Source organism: Thalia democratica, chromosome 6 (genome assembly GCF_965202585.1).
Source record: "Thalia democratica chromosome 6, ktThaDemo2.hap1.1, whole genome shotgun sequence".
NCBI classification, from domain to species: Eukaryota; Metazoa; Chordata; class Thaliacea; order Salpida; family Salpidae; genus Thalia; species Thalia democratica.
In genome coordinates, this window is record NC_139170.1 from 28,910,429 (window position 1) to 28,929,383 (window position 18,955).

The window sequence follows — 18,955 nt, forward strand, 5'->3', positions numbered from 1 at the left end:
TAGGTGTTTACGCAAGGCCTGCTAATTATTCTGATTTTTCGTTTCGATTTATTTGCTTAGATCCGGCTAAAAATGACAATAACGTTGTAGTGACCGAGGTAAACCTTGGTGTGAAAAATTCTGTAAATAAAATAACGTTCTTTGTTGACGGTGGGAATGTGAACCAACTAACAGTTTGGTGGCAATTAACTTATTTCTGGGTTTTAGCTTTGGTTTGCTTTCTTTTAGTTGTTATCAGGTAATTGAATAAAAAAAAGCTATTTAAAATTAGACAACGATTCTTTGAAGGGTAAAGTTTAATTACTTGAGAAATGCCGTATCACAGAATATTTAATTAAGTAAACAGTTTAAAAGCTTTACTAATCAATAAGATGCTTTAATTCTATTATCTTTTCTTTCTATGCTTATAAAAATGGAAAAGTTTTATTGTGTTGTAATTTCTAAAAGAGTAATCTGAAAAAAATATTTTTATAAAATATTTCGTTTGCTTTATTTACAGAATGAGAAAGGTTACTATGACCCTTTATGATGATAAGTATTAATTAAATGTGAACAACTTTATTTTCAGTTTTTTAATTTATTAGTTTTTCGAAAGTATTAATAATTTACAATGTTTGTTTAAAATTGTCAAACATTGAATAAAAATAAAACTTTTAAATTTTGCTGGCACCAACAAAAGTTATTTTAATATACCTTTACAGAAAGTATTAATAAAAAAACAGACCCTAAATAATTTTCTTTGATTTTAATACTTTCTGTTTTAATTAACATAAAGATGATGCACATTATTGTGTACATTTTGTTTATACTTAACACTTGTGTGAAAGTTATTCAGATGATTTTTTTTACTGTTTATTAAAAAAAATTTTAATAAGTTCTAATTTTATTAAAAAAAATTGAAATTGTTATTGAGTTTTAGTTTTCTAATGTTATTTTTTTATTTAATTTTTTCTGTAAAGGTATATTAAAATAACTTTTGGATACTTTTGCACGGCGACTCTTTAGCACGAGCGTCACTTTAGCACGAGGGGACACTTTTGCACGGCGTCACTTTTGCACGCAGGGCCACTTTTGCACGAGGGGACACTTTTGCACGGCGACTCTTTTGTACGAGCGTCACTTTTGCACGAGGGGACACTTTTGCACGGCGACACGTTTGCACGGCGACACTTTTGCACGGAGGGTCACTTTTGCACGAGGGGACACTATGCACGGCGTCACTTTTGCACGGAGGGTCACTTTTGCACGAGGAGACACTTTTGCACGGCGACATTTTTTTTTCATATTAAATTTTTTTTACTTGAAAAATATTCGCTTTTAAGCTTAAGTTGTTTTGAATAAATAAAATGTGGTAGTTTTTTAATGAAATTTTAATGTAAAGACTTTATTTGAAGTTTTACGTAGAACAATAGAATAACGTACCACAGTTCATTAATTTATATTTTTTAGCTTAATTTAAATAAACTAGATGAATACACATTTTTAATTTTTTATAAAAATAGTTTTGAATACATTAAATGAAAATAATCTCAATTTTGTTACTTTTCAAACATGAAAATAAACTTAATTTAGTAAGGCTTTAAAACTTTTTAGTATTATTTTTTACTTTTTTTCTCTTAATGTTATAATTAGCATTATATAGTTGTTGAAAAAAATTTTTTAATATATTTTAGTTTCAAACAATATTTAATTACAAACAAAGATTTAGTTAGTTTATGAAGTGTAAAGGTATTTCAGATTCTACATGTTGTTTATTTTTATTTTTTAATTTAGCGTGAGAATAAAAAAAGCAATAAAATAGCGCATTTTTCATGGTTTAAACTTAGATTATTTCATAGCAATAATGTTGCATGATCATGATAAGCAAATAAGAGAGTAACATTTGGAAGTTTGAACTTATGTTCATCAAAAGTATCAAGAGATGCTTACAACAGCATTCCATGATCATGAAATAAGCCGATGAGAGCCTAACGTTAATGTCCTTTGAGCGTTAGGTTTTTATTTTTGTAGTTAGTCAATGCATTTAAATACTTGATGTTGATCGTTCTACATCAAATCGTAAATAAATATAAGTTTGTGGCTAAATTTTTGCTTTTTATGTTAACTTATAAATTTTATATCAAATTATGATTTTATATTTGTTACAATAAATAATTTATACGTGTTATTTTATCTTTCATTTATGTGTCTTCCAGTTTAAGTGGTCTAGGTTTTGATGCCTAGGTTCATCATATGAACAATAAACTTGTAACCGTATAGTAAAATATATAAAAAAGCATAGTTGTTAATTAATATAATAAAGTTCATTAGAAACTAGAACAACTTACTTACATTTAAAGTATTCTTTATCCTAGTTTCTAAATAAATTAACTTTATTGTCCCTGGTATGAATCTTTTATAAATAATTTTATTTTATCTTTTCGTTAGTTTGTTTCTAACATTAACTTTAACTGTTTAAGATTTTAGACCTTTCATTTTTTGCCTTTAGTATACGTACATTATAAATTTTTTGTTTTCAGTTTCTTTTTAAGTTACAGACTTGGTAGTAGCTAAAAAATCTTATAATCGGCCTGCATGCAAAATTAATTTTCCGTACGAAAAAGTCTTCGTGCCAAAATGTCGCTGTGCAAAAATTTCATCGTAATAATGTGACGTTGTGCAACAATGCTGTCGTAAAAAAATATCATCATGAAAAAATGTCGCCGTGCAAAAGTGTCACCTCGTGCAAAATTGACCCTCCGTGCAAAAGTGACGCCGTGCAAAAGTGTCCCCTCGTACAAAAGTGACCCTGCGTGCAAAAGTGTCGCCGTGCAAAAGTGTCCCCTCGTGTAAAAGTGACCCTGCGTGCAAAAGTGACGCCGTGCAAAAGTGTCCCCTCGTGCTAAAGTGACGCTCGTGCTAAAGAGTCGCCGTGCAAAAGTGTCCCCTCGTGCAAAAGTGACCCTTCGTGCAAAAGTGACCTCCGTGCAAAAGTGTCCTCTCGTGCAAAAGTGACGCTCGTGCAAAAGTGACGCTCGTGCAAAAGTGATACCCACCCCTTCTAAATATAGTCCATCTTTAAAATTAAAAGAAATTTCTTATTGTTTACCGATTTTCTCAAAAATTAATACTTTTAGGCGCATCCGTTTCAAATATATTACCAATGATGTGTTTTAAAGTATAGCTTGACTTATATTACTTTTAATATATACGTTAAAAAAAGACAAATAAAAATAAATTGAAAACTATAAGGGGATATTTCCAAAGTCTTTTTTTTTTAATTCTTTCATTTAATAAAATATAAACTGTTTATAAAAGAAATTTTATAGTAATTTTAGTCTACTAAACTCTTAAACAGTTGTTTTTAAAATGTAAGACCACACTAACAAGAAAATATTTATTTTAAATGTTCTTATAAGAAGTGGAAAACTATATAGTTCAAATTTTATTTTATCAGCTTTTTAGTACTTGTAAGATGATTTGTTACATAAGCTTTTATAAAAAATATTCTGCAAATCAGTTTCTAAAAACAAGGTTTTTTTTTCTTTCAACGCAATATTTAAAATAAAATTTTATGGAAATTATAACTTTTTTTCAAAGCTTGTATACACAAAAGCTAAGAAAGTTGTTTTCTTAAATGCTGTATTTTAAAAGTTATTTTTAACGTGATTTATTCACCAGAAACATAAGCTGTAACATTTACTTCAGAACAACATTCTGTTGAATGAAAAATATTGTTTGTGTCATATAACGTTATAAAAACTCATAAACAAATTGTAAAGTTTTTATTTTTGATAAAAAAAACTATTTAAAAGGCTTTTTAAATCAAGTGTATTGTTTTTTTACAAACTGTACATAAAAACTTTTAAAAATGTGAACTTTACCAATGCAAAGCTATTTTTTAGTTAGATAGTTGTTTTTTAAGTTTTTTTGAAAAATATTCAAGTTATGTCTTGTTTTTAACGCAAAAAATATTTTTATACCAGTATAAAAGTGTTTTGATTGCCAAGAATTATCAAAACTCATATCATTTTCTTTTAGTCCTCTAGCTAAAGCATTGTTTTTTTTTCAATTTTATTTTTATTTTGTTTAGATTAGTCTGTTTAATAAACTATTTCATCAATTTACTTTTTAGTTTAAAAAATTTAGTTAAGGCTTTGTTTCCATAGAAATATCACTTAAATCAAAACATATCTCGTTCAATATTTTTTTGACATGTTATTAACTAATTTTCTAAACTATAGTTTTTGTCTTTTTATAAATTGTATAATTACAGTTAGTCTTTAAATAAGTTTTAAATATTTTTCTATTACAAAAATTAATTATTCAGTTAAGTCTAATTTGTTGATTTTATAAATCCAAAATCATTTCATTATTAATAAAGTTTGAAAGTAATGTTTACATAAAAATTACTACGATTTCAATTATTATACACGCATTACTTTTCAAAAAGTCGTAAACTAAAAACTATTTATCCTTTTATTTACATATTTCCAGGTAAAATATCAACAATAATCTAATATAATTTACAACAACAAAATATATGTCACTCTTGTTATTTCCTTCATTAATTCATGTGTATTCAAGACTTATATATAACTTTAAATGTTGCTTTGTTTTAATATTTATGGTTTATCAACCTTTATTTTATATCCGAAGCGACAATTTTTAAAAATATATTTTACTAGCTTTTAAATAAAAGCTTCACTAATTAGATAAATTTATCATTGTTTGTATTGTTAAAAGAAAAATAAACACTTTCAAAAAAACTGCTAGTACAAAAAATATTTTTAAAAGCATTGCTGAAGTGTGATTAAAAAGTTTTGTTTTTCCTACAACTCTTTGTTCAAAAAGTTATACAATAGGTTTTTATCGTTAAATTTTATACTAAAAGGGTCATTTAACGGTTGTTTTCAAAAACAAATAAATAAAAGACATAAAATAATTACATTTTCATTTGTTTTAAATTTTTGTTTTATCAAGACTAGGAATATTTTTTATATAAACTCAAAGCTTGTTGTTAACACAACATAAAATGACATATATTTTTTAAATAATTGTTTAAACTTAAAGTTGAAGCCGGTGCTAAAAGAATACTTATTTGAAATACAGTAAAACATTCATATCATAATTCAATTCAAAGTAAGTTAATGTTAGTTTTTCTTCTTGCTAAACATGAGAAAAGACATATATAGACTATTATTATAATATTTTAAGTACACATACTAAAATTTTATCTACTTGATAACCAACAGTAAAAAATTGTTTACACAACCAACTTGAACAATATTTGAATTAAAAGTTTTATTTTGTTCATTTTTGTTAAACTGTTATTTATTTTTACTTTTAAATATTATCATATTTTAAATAAATTAAATTAAGTTTGACTTGTTTTAGATCATATTTTATTTATAACCATTAAAAGAAAATTAATGTTAAACTTTTTAAATAATAAAAGTTAACGAACTTAAAGCAACTAAACCCGCCCGTATAGTACAAAAATTAATCTGGTAAAAAATTCCTAATAAAAGTCAAACAAATTTAATAAACATCGTAGCTTTACAGTTTCTTAACAAAGAAATACTTGCAAAACCACAACGCTGTAAATGATGCGAAGCTAATCTTTCAACATATCTGTTTTCGTAGACATTTATTTTTAAACAAAGTTTCTTATTTTCTTAGAAAAAAATTGAGACTACTAAATTGAAAGCTACTACAAGTGTAATGGAGATAGTTTTAGTTAAAACTATGCGTTTTTACTTAATTTTTGTGCTCACTGGAACCATTTCTACTTCAGGTAGTCGAATTTTAAAAATTTATGTATAAAAGCTATAAAGTAAGTGTCATACTAATGTTTGTTTAGAAAATCTATGCTGGTAAACAAGTAACGTAGTTATAGCACAGTTAAAAGGATTAGTTAAAATGTTTGTGCTTTATAAAGAAATGATTAAACATATATTGAAATTGAGACATTTCTTAAAAATTCATAAAAATATAGATGTTAGTCGGGTTAATTAAGATTTTTACAGTTTTTGTTAATATTAAAATACTTTATTTTTAATTGCAGTAAGATTTAAAAAATAATAATGACTTTTAAACTAAATACTTTTAAAAGATTCCAAAGATAATAGTTGTCATAGTTTTACATTTATCGAAAACAACTACTTCATCGCCTTTCGAAAGACCATCACCTTCCACGAAGATGAACTAGAATGTCAGAACAGACAGGCTACATTTACCATGGACAAAGAGGTCGTTGAAAGCGGATCGCTGTTAATGTTTCTGAAGAGATGCAGTGACATTTTACTCACAGAAAAAAAAATTCTAAAATTGAAGTATTCGATTAATTCTACTCAAAACTATTTCTATGTGACCACTCTAACAGCTGGCAACTCCGTAAGATCTCAACAAGTCAGATTGAACGAAGAAGTTGAAGGACATGCTATCTGCAGAAAACAAAAGGTTTTTTGTGCTACCAAAGACGCTGTCAGTGCTTCTTTCATAGTGGCAGTTTCGATTCTTTCTGTCTTAATTGCTGTTCTTATTGCGATAGTCTACAAAAAAAAGGTTTGTAACAAGTATTTTAACATAAAAAATAGCTTTAATGTAATTGGCTTTGAGTTTAAGTTGCATCTTGTTGTGTAGAATTTATTTTTTTTTCTTTCAAATATACTTTTTTTTCGTTTTAGAACATAATTAAATAAGATTAGAAAGGTAAATTTTATAACTAAAATAGAAAGTAAACATATAAAAGTTTTACAAAACCTTAGAGTCAGAACAGTTTTTTGACAAAATTCATCATAAATTATGACTTGTTTTTTTAAGCTGTATTTGTCAAAATCATTTATCTAAATCTTTTAGTATTTCGCATTCAACATTATTTCAATTTGATGACTAAAAGTTTATTTTTTTAGAAAGATTACCAGGCTGTACCACCTGTAGTTGATATTGAAACAAATATTAAAGAAAATACTTTTAACAAAATTGAGGAAAGTGAAAATACCGAAAATTCATTAGATGTTGAATCAAGTGACAAGGAAGTACGCGGTACAGAAACACAAACTGTACAAGTTATTAAGGTATGTGTTTAAAAATTGTTATAACTAAAATTAAAAAACTTGATTTTGAAATTTGCAAAGTTTAAGTTTAGTTGTTGACTTAAAACTTTTATTGAATTTTAATAATCATAATTCTAAACTTTAAGTAAATAGCAAAATATGTTAAATGTAAATTTTACTAATTTTTTTAGTTTAAAATACATTGTTAAAAGGAATTTTAAAATAATTTATGAAATTATTGTTAAGAGAGCTATGATATTCTTAGAATAAAACAATTTAACAGTAACACCACGAACAAGTTTTTATAACAGGTCTAATTTTTTTATTTGCCTTATAAAACCTGTTTTACTTATTAAAATGAACAGGACAAGTTGTTTTCAGTGGAAGAAAATTTTGGTACAGTTGAAGTGAGATTTTAATCCTTTTTTTAGAGAGTAATTATTTACATCTAAAAACAAACTGAATCAAAAAAAAAAGCTGTGTTTTAAAGATAGTTCTTTAGTGTCAAATGTTTTTAATTTAGGTGGAAAATTGGACCAATGAGGTATTTAGAAGAGAAAATGAAAGACTTTCTTCATGGGTATGTCTAGATGCATCAATAAGATAAACTACTGGAACAAAATTCAAAGAATAATATTTAAGCAAATATACCTCTAAGGAACCTAAACATTTTAGTAATCAAACAAAACTACTTTATTTATGATAAATATGAACTATAAATATAATAAAGCAATATAATTATAAAAATCTGAAAACTCAGTTTAATCTTAAAAGCTTTTTTTGTACTTACTTCAAAACAAACTAGTATATACATATTTTTTCTCTTGACATACTAAGTGTTATTTGTGGTATAAGGTATCTATTGGTCCAGTCTAGTTTATAGAAAGTTTTGATATAATTTTTTTTTAGTTTGTTAGTGTATTAGTAAACAACTTCATTTAATAGCCTACATTTCATTTGTGTAAAACTATTAATTTCTATATATATTTTCAAGAAAAAAAAAAGTTAAATATTTTAATCTCAAGCTGAAATTACTGATAAAGTTTGAAACTAGTAATAGGTTGACTTATTGTTATTCTATGATTATTATAATTTTTTCTATTTGATTTTTTTTTCCAAAAAACTTACTAACTACTATAAATGCTTTTTTGTGTTTGTTTACATTATTATTTTGGTATAGTAAAACTCCTATTTCTAGGTATTTATTCAAATTTGTAAAAAATTATAGTTATAATGAAAAGGATATATTTATTTTATACTTTTTACTTAGATTAAGAAAAAAAAGTTTTTATTTATATAGCTTTATTTTGCTTTTTTTTCAATATTGCAGTTATATTTTTATTTTTATTTTTAAAATATTATAGCTCTTTTTCATTGTTACTTATTTTAATAAGTAAAAATAGGTTGATAATAGAATCCAAATTCTTAAACATACTTTTTAAAACTTGAAATTCATTCATTTATTTTTTTTTCATAAACGTCATATAAAAGGTTAAATTATTTGCTAAAACTATTGGAAAAAAAAATTAAAAACATTTCAGATTAAAACTTTACCTTTTAACGTAGAGTTCAATATATATCTCATGTAGGTATAATGTTAGATACTGTTATATAAAAATCTTTTTTTTTTTGATTTTTTGTTTCGAAAAAAGTTTAATAGTCTCATTTTTTATAGAGTTTTTCGTTTTAGAGTTTAAATTTTGACTTAATTTTTTTTTTTGGCTCTTTATAACTTTGATTAAAGCTGGGTATGCAACTCAAAGACCGAGAGGTCTTTTTGTGTATTCAGGTCCTTGAATCAAAACCATGTTTGAGCAAGTTTTCGTTTTTGTTCAATTAACCTCATTTGTACAAACCTTTAAAAAAAAGTAGCTTTTTAAAAGCACCCAAAGCTATGTAATCAATTCAAAAATTGTTTATTAATTTAATTTTAAATAGTATTAAATTATGGAAATTTTAAACAACAAAATTGATTTTTAAGGATAGGCTAGCAATAATTAAGGAGTTCATAATACACCAGCTGACGACGTTAACGATGATGAGTTACTATAAACGAGATGTCAAAATACTATTAAATCAGTTAGAATATGTAAGCAATCTGCACAATATCAGTATATTTTGTAACTTAAAGCTAGTATTGTTTATATAGCCAAACTAAAAAAAAATTAGCAACTGAAAATTAGTTTTCACTTTAATGTTCAAGCACGGATTTGATTTTATTTTATTGGTAAATGTATAAAAAAAACTGTTTTTCAAATTAAAAGACTTTATCAAATTGAATACAATAAAGTAAAACTATACTATCTGTTCAAAAATTTCATCGATTTAAAGCAACTTATTTGTTAATTTTTTTTTTCATCAAACTAGTAAATTAACAATTTTTCATCTTATTTAAAAAGGAAACAACAAAAAGTGAAAAAAAAAGACAAGAAAATAATGAGCTGAGAAATCAAGTAAGTACATTATTTTAACCAGTTAAAACTAGTTCAAAATGGTTATTAATTAAAATGAAAATGATTAATTTTGTTAGAAAAGTTATAATACACAGTTTAGTATTAAAATACTAAACTACGTTTTTAAATGCTGAACCAAAATTTTTGTGGTCATTGTTTTTAACTGCATTGTTTTACAAAGCCAAAATCATATTTTTGTATTGTAGTTTTATCAAAATAAAAAGTTTTATAGACATGAAAATCAAAAACTGAAGTATTTTCTGTAGTAAATAAATAAAAAGTTATTTTTTAAGATTTATAAAAATATATTCATGTTTTATCAGTAGCAGTTAGTATACTAATAAAGTTTTACCTTTTTTTTACAGTTTTAACAAAAACTCTTAAAATATTATTGTAAATAAATCGTTACTGTTACAAACGATAATTTTATAATTTGTGTACTCGATTGTTAAAATAGGTCTAGATTTTTTCTTTATTGATAACTTTAACATTAGTTTGTTTTCGTTATTGTTATGTTAAGTATTAACCATTTTCTAAATTTATAAATTTTAGCTAAGAAAATTGAAAAGAGGCTGATGAATGTGACTTTAAATCTAAACAGCATACCTTTAGAAAAAATGTCCTTATAACTGCAGCAAATGATTTTTGTATGATAAAAAGAACTTACTTTTAATTAGTACATACTTCCAAGTTCTACAACATAAACATTTTGTATTGTTTTTTGTATGTATTAAAAGAAATTAATTAGTAAGTTAATCAATTAAAAATTATAACGTCTTTAAACTTTGCACTACATATTTTGACTTACCAATTTGAATTATACTTACTTGTTTGAGCAGTAACAAAAGCCTGCACTTAATAACAAAATTATACTAAATGTAACAACAAAAGTTTTTTATTTACTTAACTTGTAATAAATTTATTAATAGTAAGTGTTTTTTGAGTGTTTCTATCAGTTATACTTTGATAAAAAAAATAAACAGACTCTAAGCTTATAGTCTACTTGGAATTTTTAGAAATACTTGAAGTTAAATATTTTTCAACTATACGGTAGTTAAAGCATATCAGTACATACAAATAAAAGCATAATAACTTTTTTCAAACTGTTTAAATTTATAATATTTATAAACCTTTTTATTTTTTATTAAGGTAAATAAAAATGATATAACAATTTTAATTAAAAAAAAACAGGATCTTATACAAGATTTATTTTATAATTTGATTAGTAACATAGCCAATATTTAAGTTTATCTTTAATCACGATTCGAGACTATGTCTGCCCAATAAGTCGATAAATTTAAAGCTAGTTTTTTCAAGATAGGTTTTTAGTTTCAGAAGACAACTGAGATTGTACATGATAACAACACGTTTGAAAATTATGTTTATAATCAATTTATGACAAATATACATCAAACATTTTTGTCAGTTTAATAATATAGTTTAAAAATAAATTAAAATGTAGGATAAACGAAATTTTGTTTATGACAATACCTTATACCAAGATTTTTCTACTTTCAATTGTTTCAAACTCATTATCATGTTAGACCGATGCTTTTTGTCATTCACATTGAAAAAAGGAAAAATAATCAAAACTATTTTAATAATATGATTTAAATTAGTTTTCAAAGACAATCTTTAAATTATTGGCGGTAAGGCTTAATGTTTTAGACGTTCAAATTACTAGTTCTGTTAGCATAAAAGTACTAAAACATTTACCTAATTGATTATGTTAAGTCTAAACTTATAAATAATTCTCAACATTTTTAAGTACTATAAATTTAAATACGAAAACAACCAAAACTGTTTTTGAAAAGTTTTATTATGAATCTACAACACATGAAAAACAAACATGCGAACTTATAACGCACATAGTGTGCATCTGTTGCCCGGACGCTCCAGTTTCCGGTTGATTTTTTTTTTTCTGCGTGAGGAACCACAAAACCAACGCAAAAAAAAAATGCCAGATTTACCATCATTTAGCTTTTAAGTTATCAAAGTTTTCTTTTTATTGGAATTTTTATAAGTATAAGAAGAGGTATGTTTTTTTCTTTCACAGATTAGTTTTATCTTGTAAAATTTTATCAAAGTTATAAACTCCTTAAAAAAAAAATTCATAATAAACTAATTTTACTAAACATAAACAATTCAATAAAAAAAATTAATTGATATCTTAGGTTAAAAACGAATTAAAACAACAACAAAAAATTGTTCTCCTTAGAAGATACAGAAAATCGTTTTTTGTCATTTAATGCATTTTAATTCTTTTAGTAACATTGTTTTTTATTTTCTTTAATGTCGATTTGAACAAAATGGTTCAAAACTATCTTACGAAAATGAACTTATGAAAATGACCAATAAAAAAACAGTTACTTAATTCTAAAACCGTTTGTGGAAGTGAGCAGAAAGGATAGCTTTTTTTAATAAAACAAATTGAGTTTTATTTTTAGTTGTAGTGGTTATATTTTTAAAGTATTTTTATTTATTTAAAAAAAAAGTTAAAGATGTTTTTTATTTTAAGCGAGCTAATTAGTTTTAACTTAAGTCTACTAAGATTTTATTATACAATTTTCATAGGATACAAGTAATTTCTTGATATTAGATAAAAATGAGTTCCAAACAGGATACATACCAACGTTTATATGTTACGTCAACAGGTCATGCTATTCAAAGATAACATGTAGCAGACTGTCAACTACTTTGCAAGTGCTGCTTTGTTATGATTCGAAGTTTAGTGTCTTTAGTCTGTAATTACTAAAGTAGTCTATGAAAAAGTTAATACTCATGGTGAAAAAACTGGTATTCATCTAAACACTTGGTACTTTGCATTATCAAAATAATTATAAAATTATTTTAAGTAATTACAGAAGAAAATTTTATCTGAAAAAAACTGTAATTCAAAACTGCAGTACAAAATAGCGAAAGGTCATTAAAATTTTAATAATCCTAGAAGAATTAAAAGATAATAGCAATTTTGATACAAAAATATGTTAAAAATTTTAATAGTATAATAAGAAAAATTACATTCAATATTGCAGTATAATACTAAGCACACTAAACTTATTTCTGCGTAACATCATTGAATTGTTGATGTGATGAATATGCATTTAAAGTTGAATCGTTTTTAGTTAATTTTGATGATCTATATAAAAAAAAATTATAGTCAAGTATAACACTGGTCTTATTTTACTTTTTAAGTTGTGTTGTTGTAAAAAATTACAACTTTAATGACCTTAAGTCAAATATTTACTAAAAGTTTAGTTTATTTTTGGTAATATATTTGTAAGACACTTTATAAATTATTTTTTACTGAAACCTGCCTTATATTTTTTGGAAAAATATTTTTTTACGTTAACAATTAATTTAAAAAATTACTTTAAAAAGAAATTTAACAAACAGTTATTTTAGTTTACTAAGTATTGTTTAATGTTTACTTTTAATTCTTTGTTTTAGTCAAAAAAAAATCAATCTCGACAAAAGAAATAGTTTTTTGGCTGAACTTAGATTAACTCTTAATTAAAATATAATATATATTTTTTCAATATTTGTAAAATCAATTTAAATTGTCTTGGACAAGACGTTAAAAGGTATCCATGAAATTCAACCCGATAACCGAAAGGTTTTTTCGTTAACTTTAAACCAATTATTTTAAATGCTTTTTTTTCGTATAATATATAAAACTAATTAAAAAATACAGTCAAGATATTTATGTTAGGAATAAAAATGTTGATCTTAAGCCGTGTGGTGATAATAATATCTTTTTAAAAAATTAAAACCGCATTTTTTATACAGGATTAAAACTATCAAAATAACAATGATGACGTCTTTAATTGTAAATTAAAATTATTTCTTCTTTAAACTACGAAATATATTATAGTTCAAAAAAATCAGCATTTTTAATACTCAAAGGAATTCGGTTTATCGTTAATTGTACTTATTACATGGTATGAGAACGCAAGAAGATTATTTGATAGCTTTAAATAATTGACAATTGGTTCGGAAAATAATAAAAGAACCATATTTCTGCTGCAGTAGTAAAGTTTTAGAAAATTTTTTTTTAATCATATTTTGCAAATGAGGTTTAAAAATAAAAAAAAAACAGCACATCAATAAAATTTGTATCTCTAACCCAATTGACTTAAGACTTTAAATCTAAACATTTACCTTTAACTCACCTAAACCATCTATACTTCAAATAAATCGAAAAACAAAGTTTATTGAATAAAACTTAAAAGTAAGAAAAAATAAGTACTAGCCAATCAGAAGCGCCTAGAGTTTTCAGCTGACAGTTAAAACTTATTTTATCCATAGAAAACTAGTTTATTATTTCTAGACAATATTTTTCAATTGATTTTTATTACTCTTATTTTAACGTATATATGTTTAAGTATTTCTAAGTCAAACTATAGTTTTAAAAAAACATCATTGGTAACAAATTTAAAAAAAGAAATGTTTATAAGTTTAAAGTTCTGAGAAAAAATATAAACAATAAAAAAATTGTTTTAATTTCAAAATTTCTTTATCACAATAACGTAGTGTATAATATTTACTCTCACATTGTGAATATAAAATGCATTAAAAGATCACTTTTTATTTGTTTATTTTAGGCAAAAATGATAACATCGAGTGAATTCAGTAATTTAATAAAAAAAGCTATCAAACCAAAACTTTTTTTTTTAACTTCTTCTTTTTGGTAAAAATTATTATATTTAAAAAAACATGGTTACAAAATTTAACAAGTTTACCTTAAGAGTTTTAATTTTCTTTAAACTTGTTATTTTGTGATACGATTAAATAAATTACTAACATTAAGAAACTAAAACTCATAAATAATTCGTTTTTCAATTTTTATAATAAAAGTAGAACTTATTAGAGGTTTTTTTATTCAGTAAAAATGTCATTCTGAGTAACTTTTACACAAATGTAAAATATAGATACAATTAACAAAGTAATGTAAATTATCTTTATTTCAATTTAAACAAAGCATCTTAAAATATAAAACAAATAGTTTGTCTAAAAATATTTAGGGTCCGTTGTTTAATTTTATTTTCTTCTGTAAAGGTATTTGAGAATAACTTTTGTTGGTGGCAGCAAAATTTAAAAGACTTATTTATAATTAATGTTTAACTTAACTAATATCTAAATTTTCTTACAAACCAACAAGTTGTTAAATTAAAACATCGTAAACTATTAATATTTTAGAAAATTATGAAGTAACATTTCAGAAAAACTAATAAACTAAAAATAAATTGAAAAAAAAGTTGTTCAAATTTATTTATATCTTATCTTTTTGAACACTTATAGTAACCTTTATCATTCTGGAAGTATGAAAAACTAAAGTTTTTATAAATATTAAACTATTTATTTAATTAGATTTTCCGCGGTACGGCATTTCTCAAGTAATTCAATTTTACCCTTCAAAGAATCGTTGTCTAATTTTAAAAATTTATTTTTGTTATTCAATAACCTGATAACAATAAAAAGAAAGCAAACCGAAGCTATAACACAAAAACCAGTTAGTTGCCACCAAACTGTTAGTTGGTTCACATTCCCACCATCAACAAACAACGCTTCACTATTCACAGACTTGTTCACACCAAGGTCTACTTCGGTCACTACAACGCTGTTTTCATTTTTAGCCGGGTCCAAGCAAATAAATCGAAACGAAAAATCGGAACAATTAGCTGGCCTTGCGTAAACACCTATGCGGTTATTGAACCCATTAAAAGGAGTCCACAGCGTAGCATAACAATTACTTTTAAGTTTGGTTATATAATACAACTTGGGGTGAACTTTTTCGTCCCACGCAACTCCGTTTGTAAAAACCCTGGTAACTTTGCCCCCACAAACGTGGTTGTTCAACCCAATGTGGTAACTGGGTATGTCAGTTGGGGTCACAAACATTCCGCACTCTTGATCTGCGATTTCCTGCAGGGCCCATCTGTCTTCGATGTTTGTGACTGGCGCTAATATCTGACCGAAGTTGTGGCAAATTTGCTCGGCCCTGCATCTTGGCACGTACTGGGGGTAAAAAGTGAAAGTGCCACTTTTGGTCGTGACGCTGGTGGGGCATGTCTTTTCTACTTGCAAAACCATTATAATTTAACTTATGTCTGTAAAAAAGGTTATAAAGCTTTGTATTGCTTAATCATTATTATGTTGTCATTAAAGTTAAATAGTTTATGCTTAATATTTTTATGAGGCTTATTAACTTTATACCTTCAAATAAAACAAGCTGACAACAAACACAACTATTGGAAAAGTGTAATATGACTATGTTTAATTAAAATTGTATAAAATATTTACAACCATTTAGGGATATGAAATATCCACAATTTTAATTGGTTTACAATACACGTTTTTTTATAAAAATATAATTATTTATAAAAGGATTTTGTTGAATTAAAAACATAACTGAACTAGATACTAATAAATACATGTATATTTAGAAATAATTAACAGTGTATCATAAAATATATACTTTTTAGTAACTTTTTTTCTTAGAAACTTTCTCAAAGTCGAACTAGATGTTTAAAACGTATTTTTTTATCAGATATATATATACGCTTGTTTACAAAACACAAATTGTTCGAAATATTATACTAGTCTTATTTTTATAAAGTGTAACATAAGTGTTAGTTTACAAATAAAGTTATATGTTTACAAAAAAATATTTTATTAACACTTTTGTGTTCTTATTCTAAAAAACATTAACATAAAAGTATTAACTACTTCACTAACATTAATCACAAGTCAAAACTAAAAACGTGTTAATTACTTTTATCAGCAATGTCGAAAACCCGAAAATAAATAAAAGTATATGTATTTTAAGTCACACTTGCTTTTACTTTACATAACGTAATTTAATTATTTTCCTTTATTTTTATGTATAGTCATGGTTTATCTTGAAACCTGTTGTAGATTTTCATTGGAGCTGTTTATAAAAATAAACTTAACAGAAAACATTTAGTTTAAATCTGCAAACATGCCTTGTTCTATAGTTTAGTTAAATTCAAAAATTAAGACTTTTGTAAGCTCTGTATTTTGATATTACTTAAATCAAATATACAATCAGATTTGACTTATAATTTTTTAACTTGTTGCTAAAAAAGTCAAACTTACAAAAAATAAAGATAAACTTGAGTAATTTTAAACTTATTAACACTTTAGAAATGAAAATTGTTTTTAGTACAGTTATTTTCTAGGAGCCAAACTTTTGGAAAAAAAGAGTAAGACTAATTAATAATTTCAAAATTCAGTGATCTGTTTGTAAATGCAAAATTGTTATAATTTTAAACACAACTAAATATAAAACAAGCACAGGGTTTTACGTAAGTACAAAAGTGCTAGAACAAGACACTAATGTCTTTTCTGAGCTTTTAAATGGATTTGGTTTTCCTTGATATTTTATACCTTACAAGTTAAAAACAAAAAATTAAGTTATCTTTATTTGTTTTAAGTAAAAAATTCAATCAAAAATGCGCTTAAAAATTATTTTATTTTGCTCCTAAGAACTTTAGTTGTTATGCATAAAACCAAAAATGTAAAATGCTTGCTTATTACATGAAAAATCGCGTCATTTTATCAATGTCTCAACTGTAATTAAATTTAATTGAAAAATAATATTTTATTCAAAACAAAAAAAAAAGCCAAAATAGTCGTTAAAATCAACAGGTGCAGTTGTATCTAAGTACAGAAAAAATATATTTAATTGAGCACTTTAAGAAATAAAACTGTCCAGAGTCTGAGCGTATAATGAAATCTGTAAAACAACAGCCAAAATTTAGTAGTTTCCAAAAAAGTCCACTATTAATTAAAGATAGGCATAATTTTTTAATGAAAATAAAGCTAAAGATCTTTGATATTGGTATGTATCAAAATTCTTCAAACTCATTCTCATAATAGACTCTTTGACAGAAACTTTAAAAATAATCTACCCCTTTATTAGAAATCTCCCTTTTACTAGGGAATTAACGAATTACTTTTTTGCTACACTGCTATTTGTTGCCCTCTGATAGCCAAAATTGCCCTACTTTGGGAAAACTTGAATTAACAAAATGGCAGCAATAAAAACAGTTTTTCCATTCACAAAGAACTCTGTGTATTAAATCACATAATGTTAATTAGTTTCAAAGTACAACAGATTTAAGCAGTTACCATTTTTTGCTTTGATTCCCGGATTCTCAGATTTTTTTTTATGGATCTTGATCCGGCAGGATCCTAACTTGTAGATCTGATAGATCACTAAACACAATATAACAATAGAATAGACTCTAAAAATCATAAATACGGTTGTTTAGTCGTAATAATAGTTTTAGTATAACTCGAAAATTAAATCTTGAAAAATAATATAATAATAATAAAACATTATTAAAAAATAACAACGTTACTAAATTCTTTAGTTATTTTACTTCCTTTAAAATATGAATAATTTATATCTAATAAATAATTTACTAAATCTTTGAAATTAAAAAAAATATAAATTTTTGGTTTACAAAACTCATATTTTAATTTTTTGTTAAATACTTAAATGTGAAGTTTATATTAACTTTTTTGTTAGTTAGGTTAGAAATTATGTTCTTTACATTTTTTCAACTAAAACAGTATTAAATGTTGTCATTGGAACTCCTATGGCACCAAGCCACACTTGGGTAGGTGTCACAATGCACGAGAGTCACTTTTTTTGCACAGAAGGTCACTTTTACACTAATGTTGTTTAGGATTTTGGAATTGTCTTTCAAATTTACCTTATATTTTGTTTAAGTTGAGTTTTTCATTAATTTTCGCTTAATATTTAGTAAAGTTTATTTTAATTATAATATATTTTTACTTTAATTACAATTTATGTCATAAAGCAATACTAGTGCAAAATTCAAAATAGATTTCGTACAAAAATAACTTTGAACATAGTTTCCACCACACTTGTTTTACTTTAAAAATCAAATACAACTTTTATTTTCTGAGTAAGGGCTTCAAGGGATTTATTAATACGCTTGGTTATAATATCTTTAATAATGAAGAGGAATTAGACTAACTATGTTTTTAAACTTAAAAAATAGTAAAATATATTTAATAATAAACATTTTAGGTAAAATTGTATGTGAAAAACTTTAAAAGAAGCTGTTAAGCTAACTGTACTGCACTTTCTTAAGTATAAGTCATAAGCTAAATTTCTAACTAATAATTTAATCATTTAAATATTTAGACTACAGTTTTAACAGATATATCAAAAACTTTCAATTTGTTTTCAACAGAAAGAAAGAAATGTAGAAGCTTAAACGTATGGTTAATTGATTAGCGAAGAGAAAGAACTATTAGTCATCAAGCTACAAACCATTTGAGTTGAATTTCTTATTGAGCTTTTATAGTAATAAAAAAAATTAATGAAGTTCGTTTATTTAAATAAAATCAATATTATCGATTATTAAGTAAAGTAAAAAATTTTGGTCAAAAAATTTGACATTGCTT

The 18,955-nt window shown here is 24.7% G+C and overlaps 1 protein-coding gene across 1 annotated transcript; it reads left to right on the forward strand.

Annotated features, from left to right (window-relative positions):
- Positions 1 to 5,710: 5,710 nt before the first annotated feature.
- LOC145838546 (uncharacterized) lies at positions 5,711 to 10,278 on the forward strand. The gene is made up of 8 exons (XM_082946160.1): positions 5,711 to 5,776; positions 6,095 to 6,546; positions 6,894 to 7,058; positions 7,403 to 7,444; positions 7,561 to 7,617; positions 9,019 to 9,126; positions 9,437 to 9,490; positions 10,043 to 10,278. The coding sequence occupies exons 1-8, from the start codon at positions 5,728 to 5,730 to the stop codon at positions 10,064 to 10,066; spliced, it is 951 nt and encodes a 316-aa protein (XP_082802286.1). The 5' UTR covers positions 5,711 to 5,727; the 3' UTR covers positions 10,067 to 10,278.
- The last annotated feature ends 8,677 nt before the right edge of the window (positions 10,279 to 18,955 follow it).

What these genes read in the sequence shown, in the direction of transcription:
- LOC145838546 (XM_082946160.1), top strand. Translation starts at nt 5,728, where the DNA reads ATGCGTTTTTACTTAATTTTTGTGCTCACTGGAACCATTTCTACTTCA. An exon ending in AAAATTTTGGTACAGTTGAA is followed by an intron (nt 7,445 to 7,560) that starts GTGAGATTTTAA and finishes TTTTTAATTTAG; the next exon opens with GTGGAAAATTGGACCAATGA. An exon ending in ATGAAAGACTTTCTTCATGG is followed by an intron (nt 7,618 to 9,018) that starts GTATGTCTAGAT and finishes TTGATTTTTAAG; the next exon opens with GATAGGCTAGCAATAATTAA.